The following is a 16,498-nucleotide window of genomic DNA, read 5'->3' on the forward strand; positions in this document are numbered from 1 at the left end:
TGTTCGCAAAACATATGAACACAAAACCCAAAATTTTTATTTTGTGCTTTAAATTTGGATCGCTTTGTTATGCAACGATACCGTCGATAACCAATTCCTTACAGTTCACATAAATATATTTTCACTCAAAACGAAAGATTCACCACAAAACACGAAATCATAAAAAGTTTTGTTCCACCGAGTCAGGCAATGGTAAAATCAATAAATAACCTCTTACAATTCACCACAAATATATAATCACCACAAAACAAAAAAATATACATTTTCTATTTTGAATTTGGACTGTCGAGCTAGGCAACCATAAAGTCTTTTTATATATATATATATATATATATATATATATATATAACAAATAAAAAAACAATAACACCATATAAAACAAAATATAACACCATATAAAACAGATATAACTTTTGTGTATACAATCATAAAACTGGTAATAAGTTTCTTAGAACCTACTAAAAAAATATTTAGTAAATATGAGAAAATAAAAAATATCTACCTCCATCGCTATACTTTCACCAGACAAGATTACAATACTGGAACCAACTGAAACCCAAATATTTGCTCCAGCAAGAGCCAGTCTTGCTGGAGGAATACTTGACGTTCCTATTGGGTATACCTTTGGCTCGTTGAGGCTCCAAGCCCCACCTAAAAATAAGGAATCATAGGCATTTAGATAATATATTTAGACCTAATATAGTAATCATGCTTATTTATTACCTACATGGTGAAGATGAATAGCTAGGAACGAAATTAAGAAAGAAGAAGGAATTCAAATACCAGAACAAAAACACTATTAAAGCAAACAGGCAAAAACATGGTAAAGCGGCGAGCACCGGTACAACGTTACCCACAGCTAAAAGTGTTTATCAGTCCACTTATCGGTAATATTTCGCAAATGAACTTTGTTTCTGTTTTTTAATCGAATACCAAGGAGGAGGATAAAACAGAAATTTACTATAATTGAAACAGGAAGAATTAATCTCCATTTAATCATGATTGGAGATTTATTCATGAATTTTCTTCTCTGAAAACCGTAATTCCTATAACTTTTTCTTGGTTGTTTCAAAATTATGAAGTTTTAGGGCAATATCTTATTTTTTTTCAGAGTTGCAACACTGAGCCGGGATTAGTCAAATTAGTCAAACTCATTAAATTAGTCAAACTTAGCCATATCTAATTAGTTAAATTAACAACTGTTTTCTTCTGTAAAGAATTGATTAATCAGAATAAGTGGAATGAAGCTTGTCGAGGACGATGCGGCTATATTTACCCCATCGACCACAATTTTAGAGTAATTTGACTTAGTTTTCATCCTATCGTCACGGACGCTACCGAAGTATCTTGAGAATTGTTGTAAACAGAATAATGTTCACAGAATCAGAGCACCCTATAGTCAAATCAATGTTGCAACCGAGGGACCCCAGTCTTTAAGGATTTTTTCCTATATTTGAGAACATGAAATATAATTAAATTTTTATAGTATTTAACCATGATCATTCAAGATGAGTTGCTTGGTGTTGCAAAAATTATAAGTGGAATAGAGATAAGCCTTGTCTTTACTGATAAAAAAAAGTGACTCTTACACAAAAGTCCGCAAAAATTGAAAAAAGCATGGAAAAGATTGGCACATTATTGTTGCATCTGCGCCAAAATCTAAGTGAATTTTCAATCAGCAGTAACCAAGGGAGCGGAGATGGGCAGTTTCTCATTCTTGCATAGGGCGGGAAAGGGCCTATCGGATCAAACCTATTTGGAAACCTATTGACCATAGCTTTCATTTGTAAATTAAAAACAAGTTTTTTCAACTGAATGTAAGGAGCAACGTTGAAACTTAAAACGAACAGAAATTATTAGGTATATTAGGGGAGTTGCTCCTCCTCAACACCTTGCTCTTTACGCTAAGTTTTTTGGTACTTCTAAAAAAAAAAAATTATTGTTCTAATTAAAAGAATAGTGTTTCAAGAATCATTCTTAAAGAGTTGGGACAAAATTCAAACTTTAGCGTAAAAAGCGAGGTGTTGAGGAGGAGCAACCTCCCTCATATACGTAATAATTAGTCTTCGCTTTTAGTTTTAATGTTGCTCCTAACTTTCAGTTGAAAAAACTTGTTTTTTTTATTTAATTTCTGATCATTTTTTAAATAGTGCAAGGAAATCTGGCTATACCTCCACGGAAAAATCCCCCCTCCCGACTGATTTATTCTTTAGACCAGTGGTTCTCACATGGTGGTACGCGAACCCTTGGGGGTACGAAAAATTTTTACGGGGTACACGGCCAACCAACAACAAAAATAAACAACCCTTTAACTCTAGGACTGGTAATTTTATTTATATTTTAGCGATGGTTTACTTAGTAGGCCTATCGATAACTGAGAAGGGATACCTAAAATATATTGTGGGTAAAAAGGAGTACAGTGTCTAATCAATCCTGGTGAAAATTTACCCTGGGCACTTACCCTTAACATCACGCGTAAAACCGAATCGACAAAGAGAAAGCAAGACATAAAAAGAATCTCGTATAGGAATTCTGGCAAATTTCACCACTGTAAAATTTCCCCTGAAAAATTCACCCCCTGAAAACTTCCCTCCCCACGACAAATTGTCCCCGTGGAAAATCCCACCAGTAGAAAATTAGCCCCCCTTCTCACACGATAAATGTATGCATACTTCCCAATAGCAAATACTACACGTAAAAAACGGGCAAATTTTTTAACTTAAAGACCTTTCCTCAGGGGCTGTGGGGGGTCATGAAATCTCCAAAGATAGATTTATTCAACCTTTCAACTATGCTGAACAAAACAGCTATCTCAGAATTTTCATTGGATGATTTTGAGATGAAAAGGGCCGTGGGAGGAAACTCAGTTGCCCTCCAAATTTTTGGTCACTTAAAAGAAGCCCTAGAGCTTTTAATTTCCATTCAAATGAGCCCTTTTCCGATATTCTAGAACCAATGGGTCGATTCGATCACCCCTGGGAAAAAAACAAATAAAAACAAACAAAAAAACAACAACAAATAAACACGCATCCGTGATCTTGCTTATGGCAAAAAATACAATATTTCACGTTATTGCAGATAGGAGCTTGAAACCTCTACAGTAGGGTTATCTGATACGCTGAATTTAATGGTGTCACTTTAATTAAGATTCTATGAACTTTAGGGGGTGTTTCCTCTTTTTCGAAAATTAGGCAAATTTTCTTAGGCTCTTAACCTTTTACAGGTAAGACTAAACTTAACGAAACTTATATATTTGGAATCAGCATAAAAATTCAGATCTTTTGATGTGTGTATTGATATCAAAATTCTGTCTTTTAAGAGTTTCGGTTACTATTGAGCCGGGTGACTCCTTACTTACAGTTCGTTACTACGAACTGTTTGATGAGAAGAGTACAGAAGTTTGTCACCCTTAGTGATAATATTCAGAAAAAAAAACAAGCTAAATGTTTTGCAAAAGGGTATTATTTGCCAATTGAAATCAGAAATATTTAGATGTTCCCTTCAGATTGCGTATATGATTCAAGTACATCTTATGAGCTATGCATAGTTTAGACCTAATGTCACAGACTTAAAACCAAGGAAGACAATTGGGGGAAGGGGAGGGGAGTAACTACAGCGACCATCTAGAAATAAAAACACCCTCAGGGGTTTAGCACCGTCAAAGGTCGAATATTAGCTTTTTAGCTAACATTCCATTTAGGGACACCCAGTTTGGTGCTTTTTTTTATAATAAATCAGGAAAACGTTATAAACAAAAACATATTATATGCAAGGCATTTCATTTGGATGTTCCCTTCAAATTGCGTATATGATTGAAGCACATCTTATTAGCTATGCATAGTTCAGACCTAATCTCATAGACTTAAAACCAAGGAAGCTTTGATAAAAGGAAGCTTTTATCAAAGGAGCTTTGATAGTTCATTTGACCTTAGAACTCCTACAGTGCTAGCGTCCATTATCTCAGTGCTAGCATGGTATATAAGTTAATTGAATATAACTACCAATATTTTGAACTACATTCCTGTAAAAAGTTAGTTGGATTAATAGAGAAGTATTATGTAGTTAAAGTTTACAAAGAGAGATGTTACAACTATCCAAGTAATATTATGAAAAAGGGTGTACCAGACCTCAAGACCGTATCCAGGGGGGATAACCTGAATTAAACCCCTCCCCTTCCCCACAAAAAGTCCAATTCCTAAATACACATCAGAAATGCTTATAAACAAATTTTTAATGTGTTAAAAAAAAAAAAAAGTTAAAAGTACCGCCCTGAAAAAAAATGTCCCTGAACGAAAACCCGGATACACCCTTGCCAGATTTCTGAAAAACTTAAAGGTTAACCATGTATATAGTTGTGACAAGAAAAGAGGATACAGATCCGAGGTGTCTATTAATTTTGGCTCGATTTGGTTGGATTTAATACAGAACTAGCCAATTTCAGACTTGTTTGATAAATTTTGCGCGCACAAGAAAGAAAAGTGATTCCCTGGGAACTTCGTCGCATTTTTAAAAATAAGCTAGTTTTTGAAAAAGTACTGCAGCCTAACAACGCTCAACATAGTTGAAAGGTCCGGAAATTATGTCTTCGAGGATGACACTCCCCCTACAGCCCTCATGGCAAGGGTTGTAAATTTTGCCCTGGGGCCATGTAAGGTTTTTATAGAAAGCGTTGTCGTAGAAACTTCAAAAAGGGCTCATTCAGTTGGAAATTGAAGGAGCTAGTGCCCTTTTTAAAAGTCGATAGTGATTGGAGGGCAACTAACCGCCCTCCCATGCCCACCATTTTCACGCACACATCTAATCAAAATGTTGAGGTACGCATTTTGTTCAACGTAATCGAAAGTTCTGGAAATAAGGCCTTTGAGGATGACAACCCGCCACACGGCCCTCAGGGCAAAGGTTGTAAGTTATGTCCTGGGGGCATATAAGGTTCTTATAGAAAGTGTTGTCGTAGAAGCTTCAAAAAGGGCTCATTCGATTGGAGATTGAAATGGCTAGTGCCCTTTTTAATAGTTGAAAGTGATTGGAAGGCAACTAACACCCCTTCCACGTCCACCATTTATCCAAACATATCCAATCAAAATTTTGAGATAGTCATTTTTTTCAAAGTAGTTGAAAGGTCCGGAAATTACATCTTTGAGTATGTCACTTCCCCAACAGCTCTCAGGGCAATGAATGTAAGTTATCCCCTGGGGGAATATAAGGTTTTTATTGAAAGCTTTGTCGTAAAAACTTGAAAAAGGGCTTATTCGATTGGAAATTCAAAGGGCTAGTGCCCTTATTAATAGTCGAAAGTGATTGGAGGGCAACTTACCCCCCTCTCACGCTGACCTTTTATCCAAACACATCCAATCAAAATTTTGGATACCGATTTTGTTCAACGTAGTTAAAAGTTTTAGAAATTAGGTCTTTGAGGATGATAACCCCCTCAGGTCTTTTGGGGCAAGGGTTGTAAGTTACGCCCTGTCGGCATATAAGGTTTTTATAGATAGTGATGTTGTAGAAACTTCAAAAAGAGCTCATTCGATTGCAAATTAGTAGAGCTTGTGCCCTTATTAATAGTCAAAATTGATTAGAGGGCAACTAAACCCCCTTCATCGCCCACTATTTCCCAAACACATCCAATCGAAATTTTGGGATAGCTATTTTGTTCGAAAAAAATGTAAATATATAAAAAATTTAAATATTTGTACTTTTATAACTTTAATTAATCAAATAATATTAACTAATAAATATCAGTATATGTATATTAAACTGACAATGCACATTTTTTTCAGTAGAGTGTAAATTATGTTCTGGCTGTGATAATGCATAGGGGTTTTGAGCCCTACTCGTGTTAATTTCGGCTTGTTTTGAGTTTGAATCGGTTATTTATTGTAATTTTTGTTCGTTTTGGGTTTCATTTATTTATCGATGCTGATTTGTGGTAGTTCCACGCCTGATAGATTATTTGATTTTATTTTTGCTCATTTTTCGTTTAATGGAGTTCTTTACTTTTCTTTGAAATACTTATTTTGTGAAAAAAGTTTTTTTAGTTAATTCCTGATAAATGGTTATGGGAGTCGTTCACTGTCTTTTGTTGAAAAATTTAGAAGTTATACCTGAACTAAAATAAAGAAAGATGATCTTTTAACAGCACATTAAAGTGTGAGTGGTACTGCATAGAATAATCCCTCTGGGGTCTAGAGATACTTGAACCTCAAGGATACCTGTACCATATCCTGAATGTATATTGAGAAATTTTATTCACAAATCAGCAGCTAGGAAAAATGTCCCTCCAATAGTGGAATCTTGTTCCCAATTTGTCTTTTTATATAACCTCATAGCTGTATAGTACTTACCACTGTCTCTAATAAAGACCACGAGATCACCGTTGGCCAATGAAACAAACACTTTATCATTCCCATACCTAGAAAATTGAAGTATATTAATTAGTATTTAAAAGTGTTTTTTTAAAACAGGACCTGATGAATTATTTGAGCCAAATCTAAATGTCATTTTTAATTACAACATGTTATATTGAGCTTCCCAGTTACAGGGACAGGAATCCAGCACGTTGGCACGTTGATTCCCACAAAGTTAAGTAGTACATAGAAAATAAAAATGCTTAATACAGACACTTATTTTAAAGGTCCAAGTCGGTTAATGTTTCATAACCAACTTGACTCAACTTAATGTTTCATAAAATTATCCGAAAAATATAATTTTCGCATCGGTTACTATGAGGATGGCCGGTGGGTTATTGCATAGTCGGGAGGGGGGCGTATAATTTCTCAAAAGTGCATTTCACACCCAGTTTTCAACTTTACGTGAGCATTCAATTGAATATAGAAGAAGGTCAGGGAGGGGGGTATAGTCAAATCTCTAATCTCTCTTCATGTTAATTCAGCCTGAATATAGGTGCCGCTGGTTGAAAGTCCCCTTCTTATTACAGAAAAAATGCTTTATTTGTCATAGGCAGCGTAACAGCGATGCCTAAGTAAAGAGCGATGTGGGCACAATGCATAATAATTTTTCCACAAGGTGCTTCGTATAGAAGAAATTGTGGTAAAAAATTCGGAAGGATTTCTTTCAATTTGAAATTGAAGGTTCTAGTCCCAGAGTCTAAATTAATTCGATGGAAACCCCCTCCCCCACCTCCATCATTTACCCAAACACATCCAATCAAAAGTTTCAGACAGCCATTTTGTTGAGCATAGTTGAAAGGTCCAGTATTTATGTCTTTGAGCTCCCCCCCCCCCACAACCCTTAGGGAAAGGGCTATAGGTTATGCTAGTTGCCCATTGTCGAAATATAAGATTTTTACAGAAGTTGTAGTCGTATAAACTTCGGAAGGGACTCATTCGATTAGAAGTTGAAAGTTCTAGGGCCATTTTTAAGAATCAAAAGATATCAGTGGGAAAATATCCCTTCCCCCACGCCTTCTTTGCCCCAAATGCATCCAATAGAAATTTTGATGACTCACTAGCAATTTCCAATAGCTTAAATTAAAAATAGAGGCTGAAGTTCATGACACACAAAATTACATTAAAAACGGGTGTGAATCGACTTGTAACACAAAGAAAGGCACCTGGTTTTGTGATAAAATACAGATGAACGAAGCAAAGCTGTCACCAAAGTATCACTTCTCAAGGCAAAAATTACCTATTATAGATAAAGAAGAACACTTACAGAAGATCTGTAACACAGAAGCGTAGCTCCAGTTTTTTCTTTAGCCGTCGATTTCTTATACTTTCTGTAGAACAATATATATATATACTTCCATCTTCAGTACCAGCCCACATCGTTGGACCGGACAGAAATGCTTCAGATTGACCGGAGCAATCATCACCTAAAATCAAATTTATTTGATGACAAATTTATTTTATTACAATAATCGTCACCTAATATATATTTGTGACCAACTTATTGCACTATAATAGCAGAAGTTAACTTTCCTCGCTATCGTCCCCGTCCCTGTCCCCAAACAAATGCCCTGACGAGGATAGGTTGGGTATAAAATGTTGGCACTCTTGCAATATCAGAGATGGTTTGGGGTTTGCACTGTCATAAGCTTCTTCCACCGTACTTATTCCCAGAATATAAGTCCTGCTTCAGCTCTAAAATTTAGAATCTGGAGAAATAAATGCTTTGCTTCGAGGATTAGAAAAGTGGATATATGTTTTCCGCACTTTTAGAAGAATACGGAAATAATCGCAACCTTGGTAAAGACTCATTTTTACTTGAAAATATACCTTGGCTCAGATTTTGACTTCCAGTTGGTGGTGTTGAGCTAAATGTCAGGTTAGGTTCCCTTTGTGAAGATATCAAGGACTCGTCGTCGATACTTTCGTCGCCATCTTCGCCATCACTACTCGAATCACTGGAAATAAAATATAATATATTTGGAAGGTAGTTTTAAGACCAAAATGACTGGAAGAAGTTGGAAATGATTAAAAAGAAGAAAAAAAGAGGAAAGACCACTAAATAAGAAAAAACTTTTAATTTCAGTATTTTAGCTCTGAGGGTCTTTCTTGAAAAAAGGCAACAGAAAAGCAAAACAAAAAACAGACTAAAGCGTTGAATAACAGAGTAAGAGAGGCTCGATTCCTTGTACCAATATCACACTAGTAACTGCTCGGTCAAGTCAGTTGCCAGACCATAAAAGATAATGACGTGAACCAAATTGGCTTGTCATAACAACGAATAAAAACCAAAAAAAGAAGAAAATGGGGTTTTATAGAGCCAACGAAAATACTGTACGAACTGAAACAGGTAATTTGAAAGGGTACCCACCTCTTTTCTTCAGCACTACAAGAGAAAGTTGTAAGGAAACACGTTCACATTTTCTGAACTAAAATGTGAACAAGACAAACCACGTAAAAATAGAAAGCGAGGAAAGCAAACAGAATAGATAAAAAAAAGCTAAAATTGTAAAAATAAAAAATTCAAAAGTAAAAAACACGGAGAACTATAAAAAATAACAAAAACGTAAAATCAAAATTACCAGAACAAAAATTTTAATTGATTTCAAAAACGATTTCCTTATAACTTTCTCTTATAGCACTTTCGAAATAACCTTTTTGTTTCGTCCAGTATTTTTGTTAGCTTTATAAAACTCTATTCTCGTTTCTCTTTAGTTTTTATCCTTTTTCAAATGATCAGTCTGGAGCTGCCTACAGGTACCTACTTACAACATATCTGTTCTTTCTAAATTACACATCGTATTTCCGGCGAAATTCCAGCTTTTATGCTTCAATTGTCAAATCTTCTCTGAGGTTCAATCTTTCACTTATCGCAAGTATTGACAACGCTGGTGCTCTTCCAAACATATTATACACAGCTCCTTTCTAAAGCTTCTGGTACTGCCTGAAAAGACTAAACTCCATTCACGCACTGCCTGAACTACCATCATGGACCAAAAACTAATTCATATTTTGGCGCTACAAATTAGCTGACCCCGCATTTGAAAGTTGAAAAACTTCTTAGCCAATGGAAAACTACAGTAGTAGTTTTAACCCAAGAATGGACAAATCTGCACATCTACTCGTCTAAGATGTATATTCGTGTCATTTTTTTCAGAAGTTGTATCCTACTACACTATCCATATATACATATATACATATATATATATATATATATATATATATATATATATATATATATATATATATATATATATATATATATATATATATATATAACTCCACATGAAAGAGGAAGTCACGTGGCAATTAATGGCATCTTTTAGAAAAGGATTATTTGAGGACTGTTTTTTTTTTTTTTTTTAAGAAATATCTCATTATCAATGTCTGTTTCTTTACCAACCTAACAGTAAAGTAATGCAATTTTAGCTTTAATTGAAGGTGTAAACGCACGAAGGTCCCTTTTAAAGGATATTTAGTTACGTCTTTCTGATGAAACTGCTTTTAGCGGTAATCGATTCTATTGGCTTACTAGATAGGCTAATTTACTTGTGACAAAATGTTTATTTTATATTCGTTATACCATAAACAACGTTTCTAGGTGTTTATTCCTCCCCCGGAAAATACCCCCGCGAAAACCTCATCGGAAAATACTCCCGCGGAAAGTCCTCCCCCGTGGAAAATACCCACTCCCGAGAAAATACTCCCGAAAAATCCCCCCTCGTGGAAGATATCCCCCTGCGGAAAATACCCCTGGAAAATACCCCCCCCCTGGAAAATACCCCTACCCCCCTGGAAAATACTCTCGGTAAATTGCATCCTCACTGGAAGGAAATGATTCCCCAAAATTTAATCCCCACTGAAAATTTTAGAAAACAATCCCCCTCCCCCTGCAGAAAACTTCCCCGCGAAAAATGTCCTTATGTTTCTCAATAACAAATACTTTATGTAAGGAATGGATAAATTACAAAACTTAAAAAGCTACTTAAGTTTCTGCAATGAGATTTTCTGATTGTTTTGTAATTTGGGAAGGAGGGAGATACCTCAAAGGGTCCACTTTAATGCCAAAACATTCCAGCTCTCATTGAGCCATGAGACACATATAGAATTAGTTCTAAGGGAGAGAAGAAGGAAGGGCGGAGGTAAAACTGTTATCTGATCCCCAGGGCCGTAACTAGGATTTTTTTCGGGGGGGGGGGGGGGGGGTCTGGGGGTTTTATACAAAAGAAAATTTTAAAAACGCATCAATTATGTGAAATTGATATCTATTTCCTTGTGATTTTTCGGAACACTTTTGGTTTACGCTGCTATTATGAAAGTAAAGAGTAACATTAATACCCAAAATGAGCAGAAGTTATTCCGTATAGGAGGGGGACTGCCACTTCCTCGTCCACACCTCCACCTCATCGTCACAGGAATTTTGGAGGGTGCTTATTAGATCAAAAATTAAGAAATCAGACATCAGAGAAGTCGAAGGTGATTGGAGACCAACTAGCCGCGGGGGGGGTATTTTCAGGGGGTATTTTTGAAGGGAAGGCTTTCCGTGTGGGGTATTTTCCACCGGGGGTATTTTCCACGGGAGGGGGAGTAAACGCCAGCCACCAAAGAAACAAACTGGCTTAGAAAAAATGTTCTAATTCAAATACTTTTTCGTTCTATTTACTGACTTGTTCTTTCTCACAGAAAAAATAATCAGGTTTAAAAAAGGCAGAGAACCCTATCTCTTCAGAAATTCAACTTCCTTGTCTGTCCAAGTTAGAAACTTAACATTTAGATAACCCGGTTTTAAAATGGGTCGGCTATTCATCTTTCCAGAACTAGGTAGTGATTGGGTTCCAGAAATATGTCAAAGAAGAAACCAATAGAACTAAAGCACATTTTTTAACATGAAAGTATATAATACAGTATACCTATATACAGTATACTTGTAAAGTATTTAATACAGTACACATGGGTGTATCTTTGTAAAATATAGTATTATATAGTTTAGAATAGTATACATAATATAAAATATAGTACAGTATACCATTTCTTTTTCTCTTTGGCTAGGCTTTGTCAATAAAGAAAGTAGTTTTTTCTCGAGCCCTTCTTCTATTATTAAAATTGTTAATTCTCATGACACTCCACTTCCTCTTTTTCGTGACAGCTACCTTTTATTTAACTAAGCACTTAATGTTCTCTTATAAATAATCCCCAGGCAATACGAAAAAAAAAACAAAAAAAAAACGACTAAGTAGCGTAATGTAACATCTGGGAATTATACACGGCGCTCTTTAATTCTCAGACAATAAAATTTTTCTAAATTATACGAAACTTAAATTTATTGATTTGGCTAAATTTATTAATGGCTTTAATTCGCACAAATTCCAGGGTCATGGGCACCGGTAGGGGGCAGAGGGGGCCATGCCCCCTCTGGAAATTTGTGATTATAAAGTAATTATAAGGAAACCAAAAGAAAAGAGGCAGAATATGGAAAAACCATGGGAAAAATATGTGTTGCCCCATTGTTGACTGCCTGCCAATAGATCTTGGCCCTAAAACGAAAGTGTAATAGCCTAACTATTGATAACACTAAATCAAATAATCAGCTATTTATGGCGATCCCTAATATGTTTTTTTATTAGTAATTAGTGCCGTTATTAGTACACAAGAAAGTTTGTATAATTAAAGAAAACACAAGGAAAACAGCTTAATAAGGGGCAATTTCAGTAAAAAAAAAAAATCACCGTCAACTTTTGCTTGCATTACCAGAATGCCCATGAGCTGATATATGAAGCCACTATAATCAGAAATATTTCCCCTGAACGGAATACTGGGAATTTTTGTATTTTTCCCCTGAACGGATACGTTTTTGTGTTTTATTATCATTTATCTATTTTTCCAGGAGTAATTGTATTTATCTAGTTGTTGCTTGGAAAAAGATTTAATTTTTTAAAGTAATGAAGTATAATGGTCTCAAATATATTCGTTATTGGTATTCAAAATTAAATTAAAAATATTGAATTAAAAATTTTAATTTGATTTACTTAATCTCAGTTTTAATGTTTTACTTAGAACAAACTACTTAAAAATAAGATAAGATAAGATATTTATTTCGAAAAATGACTATCACAAGCCCCGAAGGGCCGAATTTGCATTTCGGGGTCATATAATAAAAAAAGACATAGAAATAGCACAACAACTAAAAAACTGGTTAAACAATGCCAAAAACAACAATATCAGAAAGGCAAAGCCATTCATTATTATAAAAAAAAAAAAGTTTCAAATTTAAGAAAGTTAAAAAGGCACAAATTAAAACAAAACCAAAAAAGAAAATTGAGATAAAAATAATTTTAAAAAGGTTTAAAAGAGAATATATAAAAAGGGGAGGGAACGGAAGAGCCAAACGGTTACCAGCATGGGTATCAGCAGTAAAAAAAAAAAAAAAAAAAAAAAAAAAAAAAAAAAAAAAAAAAAAGCAATATCTTTCACATGAATGTTCCGATGTAAATTAAAGGAAATTGCAACCCCAATTAATTTAAGTAAAAGTGCAAAAAGATTGTGGAGGAGAATTTTAAGAAAGGTAAAAGTGGGTTTTAAGAAGTTTTTCGTACGTCTATTTTACTTAAATTACGTTGAATTCAGATTTAGGCTCTTAGCTTCATCTGAAATATGGGTTAGAATTTCAGGGGGGTCACATTTAATATTCCTGTGACATACTTCGAAGATCGTCAAGTCATCCACGTATTTCCACCTTTGGGGGAATTCTTTACCAATATCGTTAATCACGACTAGAAATAAAAGTGGTCCCATTAAGGTTCCTTGAGGAATTCCACAATGTATAGGGAGGGGGTTAGAGAAAATATTTTTGTATTTAACAACTTGGGATCTATTTGAAATAAACGATATAACAATATTTACTAACAGAGGATCAAGTTTAAAGTTAACCAGTAGTGAACGAATTAGTATAGTGTGGTCAACCAGGTCAAAAGCTTTTTGGAAATCAACTAAGACAAGGTTCAGCCAGACATTTGGTTTATCAAGGTTACTCACAATGGTATGCATTAAGTGCACAAGGTAATGGGTGGTGGAAGTTTTCTTTAAGTTACCAAACTGCCGGGTTTCAATACGCGGAAAAATTTTATCCTTAAGCCAGTCACAGAGGAAACCTTCATAAAGTTTGGAAAAAACAGAAGTGAGCGTAATGGGGCGAATGTTGGCAAAAGTCAGACTGGCGCATTTCTTAGGGACAGGTGTTATAAAACCTTGTTTCCAGCAACATGGGAATTTACCAAATTTTGTGATTTGGTGGAAAATATTTGATAAAGGCTCGGCAATTTTGTCCGAAAAGGCTTTAATTAAGTCAACTGGGATGTCCAAGGGACAAATACATGATTTTCTAAGCTTAAGAATTTTGTTTATAACATCAGAGGGAGAAATAATGGGGAAGGAAGTATTGGGAGGAATAGTTGGACTTGAGCCAGTGAAAGGCGGGAGACTTTGCACAATGGAAGTAAGGTACAAGTTCAGATCGTTGGCAGTCTTATTAGGGGGTTCAGGGAGATGAAAATCAATTTCGGAAGGACTTTTTTCGCATATTTCTTTAATTTTTCTGTACGATTGCTTGGGCTTGTTAGAATATAGATTTTTGACTTTATTATTATAATAATTAGAAGCTGCTTTTCTTAATTTTTTCTTTAGGAACCTCCTTAGACTATCAGCCTCAGTAATGCGACCTGCTTTGAAAAAATTGATTTTTTTTCTTATAAGTTTTTTAAGACTCAGTAACGTTAGGCTTATCTGTAGAACACGTTTTAAATTTTTTCTCAGGGAAGTGGAATTCATAATTACTCCTCAATAGATTTTGGAGGGACAAAACCATGTAGTCAACGTCATTTGTTTGATACACAGTGGACCAATTTTCAGTAGTAATCCAGGAGCCAAAATTAAAAAGTCCTGAGTCAGTGAGAGGTCTATAAGCGGTTTCAGTTATAGAAAACGACTGTTTAATTTTCGCCAGCGGAGATAGAAAAAGGCTAAAGTGGTAACTACCCCCTAGAGGGGGCAGAGTGGAGACGGGTTTGTAAAACTTCGAAAGATTAGTGCAAATTAAATCAAGAGTAGTATTGTCTTTAGTAGTAGGGACATTAATGGCCAGTTTTAAATTAAAAGCGTTACATGTAGAATCAAGTCTTATATCGTTTGTGTCGCCCATCAGGAAAATTCCTGCATTTGGGTATTTAGACAGCATAAACTCAGCACTTGCATGTGATTTTTCGATAAAATTTGTTTTGTCAGCGAATGTCTGATTAGGGAAGTCATAATAAGAACAAAGGACAATTAAATTAAAAGGACGTGGCAAGACTTTAGGTCGAACACACACCCGCTTAATTTCATCAAAGGGATTAAAACACAGAATTGGGATTTCACTTGGATATAAATCATCAAACAGTTCGTGGTAACGAACTGTAAGTAAGGAGCGACCCGGCTCAATGGTAACCGAAACTCTAAAAAACGGGAGTTTGATACCAATAGATACATCAAAAGGATCAGATTTTGATTCTGATTTCAAATATATAAGTTTCATTAAGTTTAATCTTACCCATCAAAAGTTACGTGCCTGAGAAAATTTGGCTGATTTTCAAAAAAAGGGGGAAAGACCCCCTAAAAATTATAGAACCTTAATGAAAATCACACCATCATATTCAGCATATCGGAGAACCCTACTTTAAAGGTTCCAAGCTCCCATCTACAAAAATGTGGAATTTTGCATTTTTTTCCAGAAGAAAGATCATGGATGCGTGTTTATTTGTATATTTGTTTTTTTTTTTTTTTTTTTCCCCAGAGGTGATCGTATCGACCCAGTGGTCCTAGAATATCGTGGGAGGGCTCATTGGAATGGAAATTAAAAGTTCTAGTGCCCTTTTTAAGTGACCAAAAAAAATAGAGGGCAACTAGGCCCCCTCCCACGCTTATTTTTTTACCAAAGTCACCCGATCAAAATTTTGAGATAGCCATTTTGTTCAGCATGGTCGAAAATATGATAAATATGTCTTTTGGGATGACTTAATCTCCCGAAGTACCCAGAGGGAGGGCTAAAAGATATGAACTTTACCCAATGTTAACATATAGTATTGGTTATTCGGAAGTATACAGAAGTTTTCAGGAGGTTTTTTTTCTGCTTGTGGGTGGTACGGGTGGGTCGGGAGTTATGTTGGAGGATCTGTTCATGAAGGAATTTTTCATGGGGGAAGGGAAATCGCCATGAAGGGGGCGCCGGACTTGCAAGCATTATTTATTGGTTATTGGGGCGTATACAACCATTTTCTGGACGTATTTTTGCTGGAGGGGGGGGGGGCGAGAGGCGGGAGTGACTCTGGAGAATATTTCCGTGCATAATGTTTCTTTGGGGTAAGGGAAATTTCTATGAAGGGGGCGCCGGATTTCCAAGCATTATTTAAGAAACGATCAGAAATTAAATAAAACAAAAAAAACAAGTTTTTTCAACTGAAATGTAAGAAGGAATATTAGAACTTAAAATGAACAGAAATTATAACGTATGTGAGGGGGTTGTCCCCCAAGTCAATACCTCGCACTTTACGCTACAGTTTTTTTTAATGCTTTCAAAAGTGCTTTATAATTAAATGGCCTTTGTGATTCAGGGGTTTGTGAATCAATTTTTTTTTAACTTTTAACGTAAAGAGCGTGGTATTGACTAAGGGCAGAACCCCCTCATATACGTAATAACATATACGTAATAAAAAAACAATAAAAAAACAAGCGATACGGCTCAATAGTAATCGAAACTTTTAAAAACGTAATTTTGATGTCAATAAATGTATCAAAAGAATGTGTTTATAATGCTGATTCTAAATATATAAATTTTATAAAGTTTAGTATTACTCATCAAAGGCAACAAGCCTGAGGAAATTTACTTGATTTTTTAAAGAGGGGGGAAACATCCCCTCCAAGTGAAAGAATTTTAATGAAAATCACAACGTCAGATTCAGCGTATCAGAAAACCCTATTACATAGGTTTCAAGCTCATATCTGCAAAAATCTGCAACTTTGAATTTTTGCCAGAAGAAAAATATACGAATATAGAAGTTAGTTAC

The 16,498-nt window shown here is 35.2% G+C and overlaps 1 protein-coding gene across 1 annotated transcript in view; it reads right to left on the minus strand.

The window, feature by feature from the left end:
- Window positions 1-16,498, minus strand: part of LOC148940948 (rho guanine nucleotide exchange factor 17) — a 57,108-nt gene that overhangs the window by 16,116 nt on the left and 24,494 nt on the right. The window contains exons 6-9 of the mRNA XM_089105698.1: window positions 8,235-8,362; window positions 7,672-7,831; window positions 6,342-6,409; window positions 503-651 (exon numbers count right to left, since the gene is read on the minus strand). Coding sequence (XP_088961824.1) covers window positions 503-651; window positions 6,342-6,409; window positions 7,672-7,831; window positions 8,235-8,362 — 505 coding nt within the window. The remainder of the gene's footprint in view (window positions 1-502; window positions 652-6,341; window positions 6,410-7,671; window positions 7,832-8,234; window positions 8,363-16,498) is intronic.

The sequence above is a fragment of the Artemia sp. Qi Xiang Cuo genome, chromosome 19 (assembly GCF_049724085.1).
Source record: "Artemia sp. Qi Xiang Cuo chromosome 19, ASM4972408v1, whole genome shotgun sequence".
Lineage (NCBI taxonomy): Eukaryota > Metazoa > Arthropoda > Branchiopoda > Anostraca > Artemiidae > Artemia > Artemia sp. Qi Xiang Cuo.